The sequence below is a fragment of the Myiozetetes cayanensis genome, unplaced genomic scaffold (genome assembly GCF_022539395.1).
Source record: "Myiozetetes cayanensis isolate MyiCay16 unplaced genomic scaffold, myiCay2020 scf19, whole genome shotgun sequence".
NCBI lineage: Eukaryota > Metazoa > Chordata > Aves > Passeriformes > Tyrannidae > Myiozetetes > Myiozetetes cayanensis.
The window spans coordinates 10,994,172-11,007,452 of record NW_026087400.1 but is presented as its reverse complement, the minus strand read 5'-3'; the positions used below and the strand labels follow the sequence as shown (position 1 = coordinate 11,007,452).

The 13,281-nt window shown below is 43.1% G+C and overlaps 1 protein-coding gene across 12 annotated transcripts in view; it reads right to left on the bottom strand.

Annotated features, from left to right (window-relative positions):
- SULF2 (sulfatase 2) overlaps nt 1–13,281 on the bottom strand; it is a 110,249-nt gene that overhangs the window by 6,630 nt on the left and 90,338 nt on the right. For all 12 annotated transcript variants that reach the window (XM_050313563.1, XM_050313568.1, XM_050313561.1 and 9 more), the window contains 3 exons: nt 7,237–7,444; nt 2,092–2,335; nt 252–348 (listed from right to left, as the gene is read on the bottom strand). In XM_050313563.1, coding sequence (XP_050169520.1) covers nt 252–348; nt 2,092–2,335; nt 7,237–7,444 — 549 coding nt within the window. The remainder of the gene's footprint in view (nt 1–251; nt 349–2,091; nt 2,336–7,236; nt 7,445–13,281) is intronic.

The window sequence follows — 13,281 nt, the reverse complement described above, 5'->3', positions numbered from 1 at the left end:
CAAGGCATATGACACTTGTCAGCTGTGCCTTCAGCTGCAGTTCTCTCCTTCACTCAGCATCCTGTCTTCACAAACTTGTGCAAGCCTAATTATCCCTGAAATGTCTATTCCGAAATCAGCCAGCAAGTTCAAAAGGTTCCAGAGAGGAGGGACAAAGACACCCAGAGGCAGACAGACACACACACAGTCAGCACAATCCTATCAGCCCACAGAAAACCCTGCTAAAAACACACACTGAAACCAGCACTGACCTCATGGTCAATATGAAGTTTATGGTCCTTCCAAGCTTGCAGTGACCTGTACAGATCTGTGTCACACTGAACAGTGTCATTCTCCAGGATGTAACACCTGGGCATGGAAAAGCAAACAGTGTTTGTTACAGGGGATAAACACACACACACACAGAGCAATGCAAACAGCAGCTTTTAATAACACAGCTCCAGGAAAAACGAGACCATGACATGCAGAATCCAAAAAGCAATATTCATTCAGGAGAATACCAGCATGTTCTGAGCCAGGAAAGAAGTCTGGCTTTAGAGTTGCCATGGAAATTTTAAAGAAGTAGGAGAATTCAAGGAGATTATTTCCATCAAGCAGAACCTGTTGACTGCTTAATTTCTGTATGTAAATTGTGCTGCACAGAGTTCTTGCTTATTCATTAGACTGTCTAAATAAATCTCTACTAACTAGCAGGCACTGAGGGCATTACTCAGAAGCAGTTTCCCAGTGCATAACTAAGTGATGCAGGGGAAGGGGCAATGATAAAGTACTTCAGTATAAGATAAAGGGAAAAAAAACCACAAAGAACAAACCAGATGCAAAGAAATTTTGCTGTTTTCTCCAAAAAGGATACAAATTTGAGCCTGTCTCCCTGACTTCAAAGGCAAAATACCCTCTGACTATATTAAGTCCTTATGTTTCACTAAATTCTATTAAAACCCAGTTTTTAAAATTCTCTAATAAAAGCAAGCAAACAAAAATCACCACCTGACAGTTTTACCTGAGAAGTTCATTAGGGTCAAATACCACACAGTCATTTCTGAATGTTTGTTTAAATTAAATCTCCTTTATTTTACTCCCTTATTTTCTCCTTTATTTTTTTTTAAACCACCTCATGCATATTGTCCCATTGCCTTCTTTTCTGCCAGTGTTCTTGGGGTGTGCTCATGAATAATGCACAACCTTCCTGACAGTTCCTGGTATGAATTTGGGATTCACCCAGTAAGGCAGCAAAAAGTCAATTAAATTTGTTCCAGATGAGAGCTGAGGTAAGAGGACAATTCTCTGATGCCAGCCTGGCTACCTTTCCTCCTACTGGCAAGTCTCCAACTCACTTCTGTGAACAGAAATCAAATTGAAAACACAGATACCAAGAGCAGCTAACTGGGTCCTGCGTGTTTACATGAGTTAGTCATCAAACAATTTAATGACAATTTAATGACGCTCAATAATGATTGGTAGCTTTCCTGATAATTCCCAAGCGGAAATGGTGACTAAACTCATTAAAGTACAGTTGAAAAGACACCACCAGTCCCCAGGAAATTTCCCTGAGGAAATTACTTTGAGCCACGAGAGTGCTCAGACAATTGCCTTCCCTCTCTCCCAGTATGTTCCATTTCCCAAGGCTCCTGGCCCATCCAACTTCATTCATAATATGGATTTCCCTTTCCTAGCACCGGTTACAGAAAGCTTGTGCAAAGCACCCAGTGACACAAAACCAGCTCATACTCCAGCCAGGCCAGGTCACCTGCACACTGATTTCCAGGGGCAAGGCCTCTCCTGTTGTCACACAGTGAACAAGTAACTGCTGCAAACAGTTTTGCTTGTCCTCCCTGGAAAATGCCCTGATCTGTGACTGCTGCCTCGACCCAGAGCAGAAGGCACAAAAGCACAGCTGCATCTTCAGCCTCTGTACTGACAAAACTGCAGCAGAACCAAAGACTGTTGTACAGATTGGAATAAGAATTTTGGTGAAGCTAGACCGGGTGTCCAACAGGGGCACAATATGCTTAGCACACTTCAACCCACCCATTTAGGTACAGCAGCCACTTGAGCAGCAAAATCTTTTCAGACTCCAGCCTGTGCACTCACCTGTGGGTCACTTTGATCAGGTTAGGGGCTGTGTACTCTGCAATGCCACCAGTGCCACTGTACTCCCCCATGTCTCTGTCTTCCTCCTCATGCAGAACAGCCCTCTGCACCCTGTGCTGCTTGGAGATGTTCCTTGGTAAGATGGGCTGGAATCCATCCTCTAAACCCAGGCTATAAACAGCTCCATCCAGCTCCACGGATACAGAACGGACAGAGCGATTCCGGACATAGCTTGGTTTGAACTCTGCATGGAAAAAGAAGTGAAGGAAGGGCAGAAGCAGCACGTTACAATTCACTCCTCTTTGTGGTTCCTGGGAGGAAAACAACCAGCCTGTATTGTGCTTTTTGGAATTAAGGGGATGGACAAACAGAGCTGCTGCTTCCTCACCTCTGGCACGGACAGAAGGATGGACGGACACCCCATAGCTCGGGAGAGGGCAGGTACAGTGCAAACACAAACCAGTGGCAGAGGGGAAAGGAAAGGCTCCTGCCCGGCCTCGCTGAGAACAAAGAGCTCGCTCGAGCGGACGCCGCCGCTCCCCACGATCACCAGGTGGCAGCCGCACCTCGGGCACCAACCCCGCCGGGCACACCGGGACACCCTCACCCACCGGCTCTGCCTTCCTGCTGCCCTCCCGACAAAGCTCCTCCGCCAGGATTCCCCAGCATCCCCCGTGTTCAGCCTGAGCCTTTTCTCATTTCTGTGTTCGCTCTCCAGGGCTGGATGCTTGATTCTTTCAGGAGGGATTAATATCCGAATCTGTACTTTTATCCACATCCCATTCTTTGCTTCACAATTATTTTCCTGATGTGCAGCCCAGTCTCAGTGAGTTTCTCCACGAAGCACCACCCTCCAGTGCTCTGCACTCCCTCAGACTTTGCTTCTGAATTTGCAGCCCAAAAGCAAAATGAAACATTTGTTATGAGCAACCAAAACTGACGAAAGGAATACTTGTCATGCTTTGGCATTGATGCAGTGATTTTTTTTCAAGAAGCCTTACGTTCACTTCAGATAGACTGCACAGTCTCAGAAGCCGTTTTGCAGACTGTGGGAAGTGAAATAAACATCTGCTCTCACCTGAAACTGGGCCAAGCACTGTATTTTTGTCAGCACCACATACAGAAAGTAGAATAGCAGCTGGACTGCCGGCTTTGCACATTTTCCACCTGTGGTTCAAAGTTTATTGCTGATATTAAGCCAGGTGAGTCACTGCTGAAGGGATAAAAAAAGCCACAAAAGACCAGCCTTACTGCAGGCAACCATTCAGGAAATGTTTGACTAAGAGAGAAGGAAACTCCCATCTTTTCAGATGCAGGAGAAAGTTCCAAAAAGCTACACCCCAACAATTAGATTCAAAGTATAAACTCCCATTTCTTTAATCACTCCCTCGTTTCATCCTGTTCAGCTCACCCAACTAACATTTATCTTCCTTCCAAGTCTAATATGCCAAACCCAGCACGCTGGACCTGCACAGATAGTCATCTACACACACCCCTGAAGAGCTGGGAGCCAGCAGTTACCCCTCCCTGTGCAGCCAAACCCACCCAGCATCGCAGGGAACAAACGGGGCTGGAGTGAGGCAGCTCCCAAAGGACTGCTTGTAGTGCTTCCCAATGAGCCACCCACCCCCAGTGCTGACCCCGTGCTGTGATCAGTACCAAACTCCACCATTTTCGGGGGAAGTGGTTAAAATATTTCATGAGATCAATATTCATTCGTGCTGTGCTCTCCCACCTGCAAAGTGCACTGCAGGCATAAATACCAATGTTTAATTACTTATTAGTCGATCCTCCCCCAGGTTCACGTTTTACTCTCCAATCGATTGACCTCTGTACACAGCCCAAAATCAGCAGATCCAGGGCTGTTAAATATCTGGCCCAAAACATCTACACTCTCTTCTTCAAGTTATTAAAGTTTGGCTTTGCTAAGCTGAGTCCCAATGCTTCTCTTCCCCAGCTACTCCAGAAAAACCACCTGCCTTAAAGATGGAACTGCTGAGAAGCTGCAACCCCAAAACTGAGTCTCAAAACCCAGAAAAATTGAAGTCAAGAAAGCCAACTGATTTCAGTGCCCTGTTCATCCAGTTGGATCTTCCTGGGTCACACAACCAGCATGCCTGTCCTCACTGGAACCTGATGAAAGGAGCATTTCCCACTAACATCAATGTATTTTGCATTTGGTAGTAGCAATTTTTTTCCATAACACAAAGTAAAATTAGGCATTTTAAAGACGTTTTTTAAAAAAATATCTCCAGTGTCTAGAAATAGGGATGAAGTTTAGAGGTGTTTTTTCTTGGGCATTATGTATCAAGGGAATTCTAGAAACCATGTTTTGAATCTGTGTCCCTAGATATTTCAAAGAGGAAAAAACACCTAACCCACAAAATTTTCTTGCATCCCATTTACTCACAACAACTATGAAAAATCATACTTCAAATGCATTATCTTTAAAGTAACTGATTATTTTTTTTTTTTTAACAACAAAGAATGCCATTTTGCTCCAGCATTGAGACGACCTCAAAGGAAAAATGAATGACAGGAAAATTGGAATAATAATGCACTAAGCCCTTTGTACACACTTCTGTTTGTTTACAAATCTGTGTGGTCTATCATCATTTCCCTACATGCAGCTTGAGAATTCCTTTAATCACATCCACTTGCTCATCACAGGAGAGGGAGATCAAATCCACAGCAATAAAAACACAACAGACCACAAGAGAGCCGAAGATTTTAAGAGCTCACTAGTACTTTAAACTTCCTACCTACTGCAAAGCTCTGTTTCATCTTTCTTATAAAAGTAAAAGCATGCTAAAGAAAACGTTTGCAAAAATTCAAACATTCCTGACACCTAAACCGAGATTACACCAAATATTAACGCTCGTGTGTTTCTGGCACTTAAAAGCTTCGTGGTCAAGTTCTGCATTTTTAGGCAGCCCAAATGGCACAAACATGACATGATCCCACTTTATAACTGACTTGACTCAGTTTAAAGAACACTGCTGCCTGCTAAATGCACTGGGGCACCTGAAAATGAGTCATTAGAAAGGAATTATTTTATCAAAACATTTGCTGCTCCAGCCCCTCTATCAGCAATTTAGTCTGGCCTTTTAGACCACTTGTTCTCACTATACATAAGTGGTTTTAATCTTTCTGAAAGGCCAATCCTTGTACCCCATTAGGGTTTGCAACGTGCTTGATGCACCAGACATGCAGGGCATCCAGCCTGGTTTTCTGCAGGTGTCTGTAGGATTAGAATCCTTCAAAACTGCCCTCTGCAAGTCTCTACTGCACACAACAGGAGGGAGTGGTTGGTCAGGACTACACTACTGCTGGGAACTACAGCATTCATGAGGACATGACCCCAGTCCAGTTTGAAATGTCTATTTCCTATTTAGCAATTGTTCAATCCTATGAACAGCATTTACTGGCATTCAAACAGGCCTGCAGTATCATCTCAGGCACTCATCAAATTCTGAGTAGCCAACTCTAAAGGTGCCTGAAGGACTAAACAACCCAGCACAGACTGCACTTCATCCCAAGTCTCATGAAACAGATGACAGAAAGCCAAATACACATCAGGAGTATCCAGGTCCCCCTCTAACTGTACACAGCCCAGCCTTCCACATGAGCTGTTTAGAAAACCCTCCTCATGTCACCTTGACTTGCCCTGCTTTGTGCTCATCTGCATTTGGTGTGTGACAGACTGGATAAGTGCAGGGGAAAGAACAGCCAACACCAAACCCAAGGGAACCTCTTCCCTGCAGAGCACAGGATGTGGGCAGAGGGAGAGACAAAGCATCAGTGCAGGCAATTATTTTAGTTAAGACACGGGCAATGACAACCTAATTGGCAAGATCCTATCTCGAGCTACCGAAGTTTACGCCTTGAGGTTCAAGGAGGTGAGGGAGCTGAAGAGTGAACTCTGCCTCTTCTGAGCAGAACACAGGGAGAAACACAACCATTCTGAGTCCTCTGCTGGAGGGAGCAACTTTCATGGTTTTTACCTCAACCTCTCCACATACATAAACTAAAGGTAATTATGCACTTAACCACCTCCTCTGGATGTTGTGGAAATTAGTTCATGTTTGGAAAAGCAGTGAGGAAAAGCACTTAAGTAAGCGTTAAGTGCTATCAGATAGCATTATGTTGCCTTCACTTAAATTGTTTTCCTCTTCTCATTTAAGTGCTTTCAATCTTCACCTGTTATTTGAATCCCCAGGACTGAACTTTCTTCTCTGGGACTTCAAAAAAGGAAGTAGTCAATTAAGTGCAAGTTCTAGTGTTTAAATAACACCAGATAATCTGCTGTGCCACATATTTAAACATCAAGTATAGTTGAGTAATTTCACCCTGGAACCAGAACTTTTTTTTCAACTAAAAATTAGCTTAGTAGCTACTAATCAGCTTGCCAAGCAAATATAATGGGAGAAAATCAATTTAAACTCTCTGTTTGAAGTTTGTGCCAGGTCATTATATAGAAAGACTAATCTGCTAAATAATTAAGGCTCTGTATTTGTGGAGTGAGACGAAAGAAACGTTACAAGTCGCTAATAATTCTGTGCTTCCATTTGCCTCTAATCTATAATTAGGTTATATACTTCAAATATATGTGTTAGTCTGAGTAAGGTCAGGAAAATGGGCTTTCTAAAGAAAGCACCTGATGTGTGCCAAGGGAACTAGAAGCAGAGTCATCCCCTTTGGTCGTTATCTCTGGTTAAAAGTCAGCCTTGTCTCTGCTGACTGAGCACAAGGAAAGGATGTTGGAAGCCAGCAGCTTCTGTAACAAAGCACACACATCCTTATTAAAAATAAATTACTGCAGCAACAGCCCCAAGCATTGCAGCAGCTACTGGAAACTGGAGGATTTGCTGTAGAACACTGTTCATGTTCCATGGCCAATATAACCACATGCAATTCGCCACTTTGGTGTGTGCACTGCACTTCCCAGAACGAAACATTCTTCCTACAGACAGAGGTGTTTTCAACTCTGCCTGTCCAACACGAGGCCCTCTGTTTGACAGAGAGGATACACAGGGAACAAGCAGTCAGAACGCCCATGGGAGCGAGGACTGTGCCCCTTAGCAAACAAACCTGGGACAGCTCCCCGGGGCAGGGGCACAACATGCAGTGAGTGGGTTCACTTACTTTTCTTGGAGAAGAGTTTCTTTCTTTGCCCAACGTGGCTCAGCTTGTATTCATTCTCCTCACAATTGCAGTCCTCCCTGCTCCTGCTGTAATACTTGGGCAAAAGGTTGGAGGTGCCTTTGCGGTTCCCTGCAGCTGCCAAGTTCGCCATTCCCTTGCACTTGTGCAGCTTCAGCTTTCCACTGGCATCTTCCACACACTGCCATTTCTGCAAGAAGAATTTGGTCATTGAAAGTCTGTCCCAGCTGTGCTCTGTCTAATGGCCAGCTCGAGCAATCTATCAGATATTCCTCGTTGTAGTCAACTGGGGCTCAACTATCACCTACTACCAAAGCAGAGGGTTTGTAATCTTCCATTTTCAGACAAACCAGGAACTCTTTGGAACACACCCTCACATTTGTTTCTCATTTTGTTTCTTGGAGGCAGAACAATGGAAATTTCTTAACAAAATCAATGCTACAGCTAAAAACACAGAGGCGACAAGCGACAACTTTCAGAAGCGTTAACTGTGGCATAAACCAAGGACATTCAAGCTGTATCCTAAATCCTGATAATCTCATTATATTTATAACCCACAGCTCAGTGGGACCAAACCCTTTAACTTTATGGAAGCACTTCAGATAGAGTCATGGAGTGGTTTGGGTTGGAAGGAACCTTAAAGACCATCTTGTTCAACCCCACTGCCATGGGCAGGGACACCCTTCATTAGACCAGGTTGCTCAGAGCCCCATCCAGCCCAGGTTTGAACACCTCCAGGCATGGAGTATTGCCTTGCAAATGTGCCTGTTTCTCTTAACTGACCTTTAAAAGGCTCGGAGCATCTGTGGAAGTCTGGAGTTGGACAAGTTTATCTCCATCCTGAGTGTTTCTATTAACAGCTTTTCCCATTCAACACCCTTGGGCTAGACTGGCAATGGTGAGCTGCATTGGATGCCTCTGAAGCTGAGAATCCTTTCCCTCTTGCACTCAAACTAGAGAAAAAAACTTATCTCTCATCTCCAACTCCCTCTGTTACTCCAAACCTGAAGTAACTTGCTCACAGTTGCCTTTGTGCTGCTGTCAGAGCTGCACCGAGGGCAAGGCAGTTCAGCTGCCTTCAACCTGGCACAGTCCTACCCACTGCCCAAAATGATTTCACCTACTCCTAATTTACCAACACCCTACCAAATACAGAGGCTTCAAGATACAAAAAAACCCCCCTTGTAGTAGCAGCTGCTACTGCTCTAAATGGAGTCTCTCCAAAACATTTCAGTTTCTTGCTGAGTCTTGAGAGGAGTTCCTCTTTTTTCCTATTACAAAATCCTAAGCCTGAGCCTCCAGGACTCACTGCAATATTGAGAATTTTCCAAATTATAGGACAGAAGGGAAAACAGCTCCCAAGCCTTGCACTGATGCACATAAAGCTGGTTTTACTTTCAGCACAAGGGATCCCAGGAAGTCAAAGAGAGACACTGACAATGAGACATTTGAATCAGACACCTTTGCGTGACTGTCCCCAACTAAAGCACTCCACATTTACCCAGGTGAGGTACAGAATTAACCTCTGAAGCCTAAATTGCTCTCTTAATTTCATAAATGCCCAACACTGATTGATGCACAGACCCAGGTTTGAACTTAAAAGTTATGTCACCAGAATAAGCAGTGGTTTCTTTCCCAACCAAAAAGAGATGTAAAAATGTTCAGTGTTGTTTCCCACTTCAATTCATCTCAATTTTATTTTGGAAAATATATACACAAACTGCATTTTCTGCTCAGTAGAGCTCTATGCCATAGGTGTCTAATACATGAAAAATGAAGATTCAACAAAGGCAAGTCAAATGCCATGATGAGAATTACTGCAAGTTAAGTGCTCTGATGTGTGGCCCAAAATTATTTTTTCTCTATTTTCTTTCATCTCTTGTCAAGAGAGTGATGCTCATTTTCCCCCTCCAGGTGAAGCAGAAAAAAATCCTTTAATTTTTGGTGCAGTTTTAATCTTTCCAATGCAGCTTCATGCTACAGTGAAAACATCCTAAAGGCTTTGCTGCAAGGCTACATTGTATGCATTAACAGGCCCACTGCTGGATGACTGCAGTGCAGAGCTACATAAATTACTTTAGGAGCAAACACTGAACACATTTACCTTTTTTCCCCCAAAATAGATATGGGCATGTGTGAGAATGTGTCTGAGATCCAACAGCGTGGTCCTTCCAACCTGAACCTTTCTGATTCTGTGATCCAACCCTGGCAACAACTAAAATATTGCTTAAGAAATAATCACTTAAATAATAAAATCTCCACATGAAGAGCTTCAGAGTGCCCCAGGGATACTTTGGCTCACAGTTACACATGATAACTATCCAGCAGCAAAACACAATTATTTATAAATCGTGGCTTAACTCAACCAGTCAAGAAAACAAAGTGTCCTCAGTTCACCACCTGCATCAAACTTTTCAGGTATTTTCTTCATCAGGGCAAATGATGTGTTCCTAAATCAAGTTCTATAGCTCATAACACCTCAAAGTTGCTAACACTTGAAAGGGAGGGGAGTTTAACACCAGTCAAGAGTCAGTGGAAAACCCAGACCGCTCTACAATCTTCATCCCAGCTCAGATCAAAACTCCAAAGGAAGAGCCTTTCTTTCCTGCTGCAAGGCCTGTCAGAACAACCATCAAGTAAATGGTTTTTGCAATATGTCCTGAAGCCCATCAAGCTCACATTGTGCAAAACGTTCTGGACACCTCATTTGAACACTGAAGCTGTTCCAGCTGGAGATTTCCCACCACTCCCAGGCGGGCCAAGTTATTTACTGTGCTCCTGCTTTCTGCTTTCTGCCACCAGCTGTGCTGGGCTTGTTCTGACACTTCTGCTCCATCCCCTACCCCACTGCCCACTGGTGCTCCCCAGCCATTTGCTTGCAAAGCAGAAGACTCTGGGCTTTGGTTTCATGGAGGAATTAGTGGTGGTGAACAGAAATGTTGTTCAAATCTACACTGCAAAGACAAAAAACAAACCCCCAAACCCACAGTTTGTAAGGTGTGTTCTCCCCTCCAGCCCAAACTATCTGCTACCCAAGAGTAAATTAGGACTCCACTATGCATGAAACATGAATCTTAACGGCAGCAGTTGCAGATTGAACAGATGCCTTGTTCCCTTCTAGTAACACTATTCACCTTGAGCATGCACATGACCCCTTAGCAGAAAGAGACCTGTTGTATTTTTCTGTGTTAAAAAGCTGTTATTTCCTTCCCAGTCTTCAATTCCATGAAGTGGTTTTTGCACTATTGTGCATCAGTGTCTTCTTACCTCTACAGCAAATCACAGATGTTAATTCAAAGTCATTATCTGAGGCCTAAATCAGAAATAAACAGCCAGGACTTTTTTCCTACAATTCACTCATTTCCCTCAGTGAGTCTCTCTCAATTGACACTGCTTTCTGGGGGGGAAAAGGGCTCATCACACAAGCCTTGCTAAGAAAATATTCCATTGAAACACCCAGCTTGCAGAGCTGAGCCCTAATTCCTCATGCTCTGTCTCATCAGCTCCTCTTTTTGTTAAGTGAAAGAGATTCCATTCCTTTGTACAGAGGAGTAGAAAGTGAAACAGTCTGATCAGTGAGCTGCCAGCAAGGCTCCCTAACAGTTTTACCCATCTAGGCTCCAGGAATCAACATTTCTACAGGATAATAAAATCTTCTGTCTTTGCCAGCAACCTGAGAAAAACACTTCAGTAATATCTGTCGTGTTTAATCCATGCAGAAGCTTCCTGAGCCCAACGCTGCTGCCACATTAGATGGTGAGCTACAAACAAACTGCTTTAATGGCTAGAAACATTCTACCTTGCAGTCTGAACTGATTCATGAGCAGTCAGGATAAATTTCTTTTTTTCCTTGTCTGAAAGAGTCCAGTTATAGTTTAGCTGGCTCTTCTCCTTTGCTCCTTGTCTTATTTCTCCTTGGGGTAATGAGGACAAAGCAGCAAAATCCAGAGAGACACCCCTTACTCCACAAGAGGTAGTTCTGCTGCTTTTGCTGGCAGCTTGTCCTCCTGCTCAGATGGTACAGGGTTCAGGGAACAGACAACCTCCATTTCCCACTGTTTGCCTCACACACATTACTACTCTGCTCTTGTTGACTTAAAATCATTAGCTCACCTCTTCTCTACATCTCTTAGATTCAGGCAGACAGAATCCTCTCTTCTCAACTCTTTTTTTTGACTGAATATCCTTGATTCTTCCCAAGTGGTATTATTTTCTAATTATTTTAACAATCTTGTTGGGTTCCCCCTTTCTCCCTGTACCTCCTTCCCATTCATCCATTGGCAAAGGATGAGTCTGGCTTCCTCCATTTCATGTCATCAGTCCATAAACAGACCAGCACTGCCTGGTCTTCATTCCAACTGGACATTATTTTATGATTTTTGGAGATTCACACCTCTGAGCTCTCAGTTCAATGTCAGTTGTCACACACAGTATATCACTCAAACCTTGAAATTACAGGATGGATGAACAATTTATTGACAGAATATCTTGAGGGCTTTTTAATGCCACAAACTGTAGCTGAAGTGAGGTAGGTGGGACAATTACAACCAGCTTGCAAAAGAAAAAGCAGGTATCCAGCTAATTTTAAGATTACATTTATGTAATTCATTTATTATTAATATAATAATTGGATTGTGGTATCAAATGGTCCCAGCTGCTGTGGTAGGCACTGCAGAAGCTGAGCAGTGAGTGCAGCCTTAGCAGAAATTACATTAGTGGTGGAGGAAAAAGCAGCACCAAAAGGGGAATTGATTTGTCTTGAGGTCCCACACTGAGTGTGGAGCCCAAGGTCCTGACCTGCAGCCCATTTTCTTTGAACTGAAGTACATTGCTACTCATGTCAGGATATATTTGAAAATTTGGGGGGGTTTATTAAATGTCGGTATTGATTTTAGCAAGCTATTTACAACAACCACCACTGCAATGACAAGGAGTTAAAAAATCTCCGTTAATGAGAAACACAAATTCCTTGGGTTTGTGAAGCAACAAGCAAAAAAATACTGTGAGTAAAATAGCCTCTGGAAATCATTACAGGCTATTTCTAGCTAAAGGAGGAAAACAGTTTTGTTAATTACTGTTCCTGACGAGGAATACAATCCTCAGATAACAGCCTTAATAAATCACCATTATTTCAATTTTCATGGTTTGTTGCCTCCTAATTTTATCAGTTTGAGGGCTGATAAAATTTTTAGTGTATGAAGTTATCAGCAAGTCATTTCTTGTTGCAATCACAGATTAAGAGCTTGATCCTGAAAGTTGCTGATCTCGTGCAACTTGTGCTGAAATTCAGGAACTCCAGCTGATCTGCCAAAGGAGCTATTAAAGTTATCTGGACTCCAGCTGGCTTGATACACTTCTCTTATCAACAGAACCTAAATTCTTTACTAACCTCAGGATATCTCTGCTAGCTACGAAAGAACCAGACAACCACAAAAGATAGACAGTTGAAAAGTTTTCTTCCCAGTTTTTAAAGAAACTCCTTATAAATGTTTGTGTTTTGAATGCGCACGTAACTAAAGCTCTGAAAATAAAAAGTATCTGAAAGGGAAATAATGTCAATTCAGACAACTATTTTTCCTCATGAATTAGCAATATTACTGTACTATGCCTGGTCCAGCTAAAGACAAAATTACTATCTCTTAACTTTGGTGGTTTTTTTACAAGCACAACAGAGATTCCCTACAGCAGCCAGCACTGCTGCAGGTACTGCATGTTCATCAAATGTGCACAAAGTTGGCAAATTACTTAGAGGGAGATTTTGTGCAGCTGTTGTTATGATACTGTGGAGTTGCTGGGAGTGCTCTACAGAGCAATGGTGATATCATAATTGGCTTCCACAAAAGCACATTAATGCAGACTGCCAGATGAAAGTGGGTCAGCTTCCACTCACCAGTCGGTTTAGAACGAAAGGCCAAACTAGGCTGAAGAGAAGAAAAAATTTGTGTGGAAGCCATTAGGTACCAGGATAAATGTTTTTTATTTCATGTGGGAAGAGCTCATCTGCTTTAAATCCTTGAATATAAATGC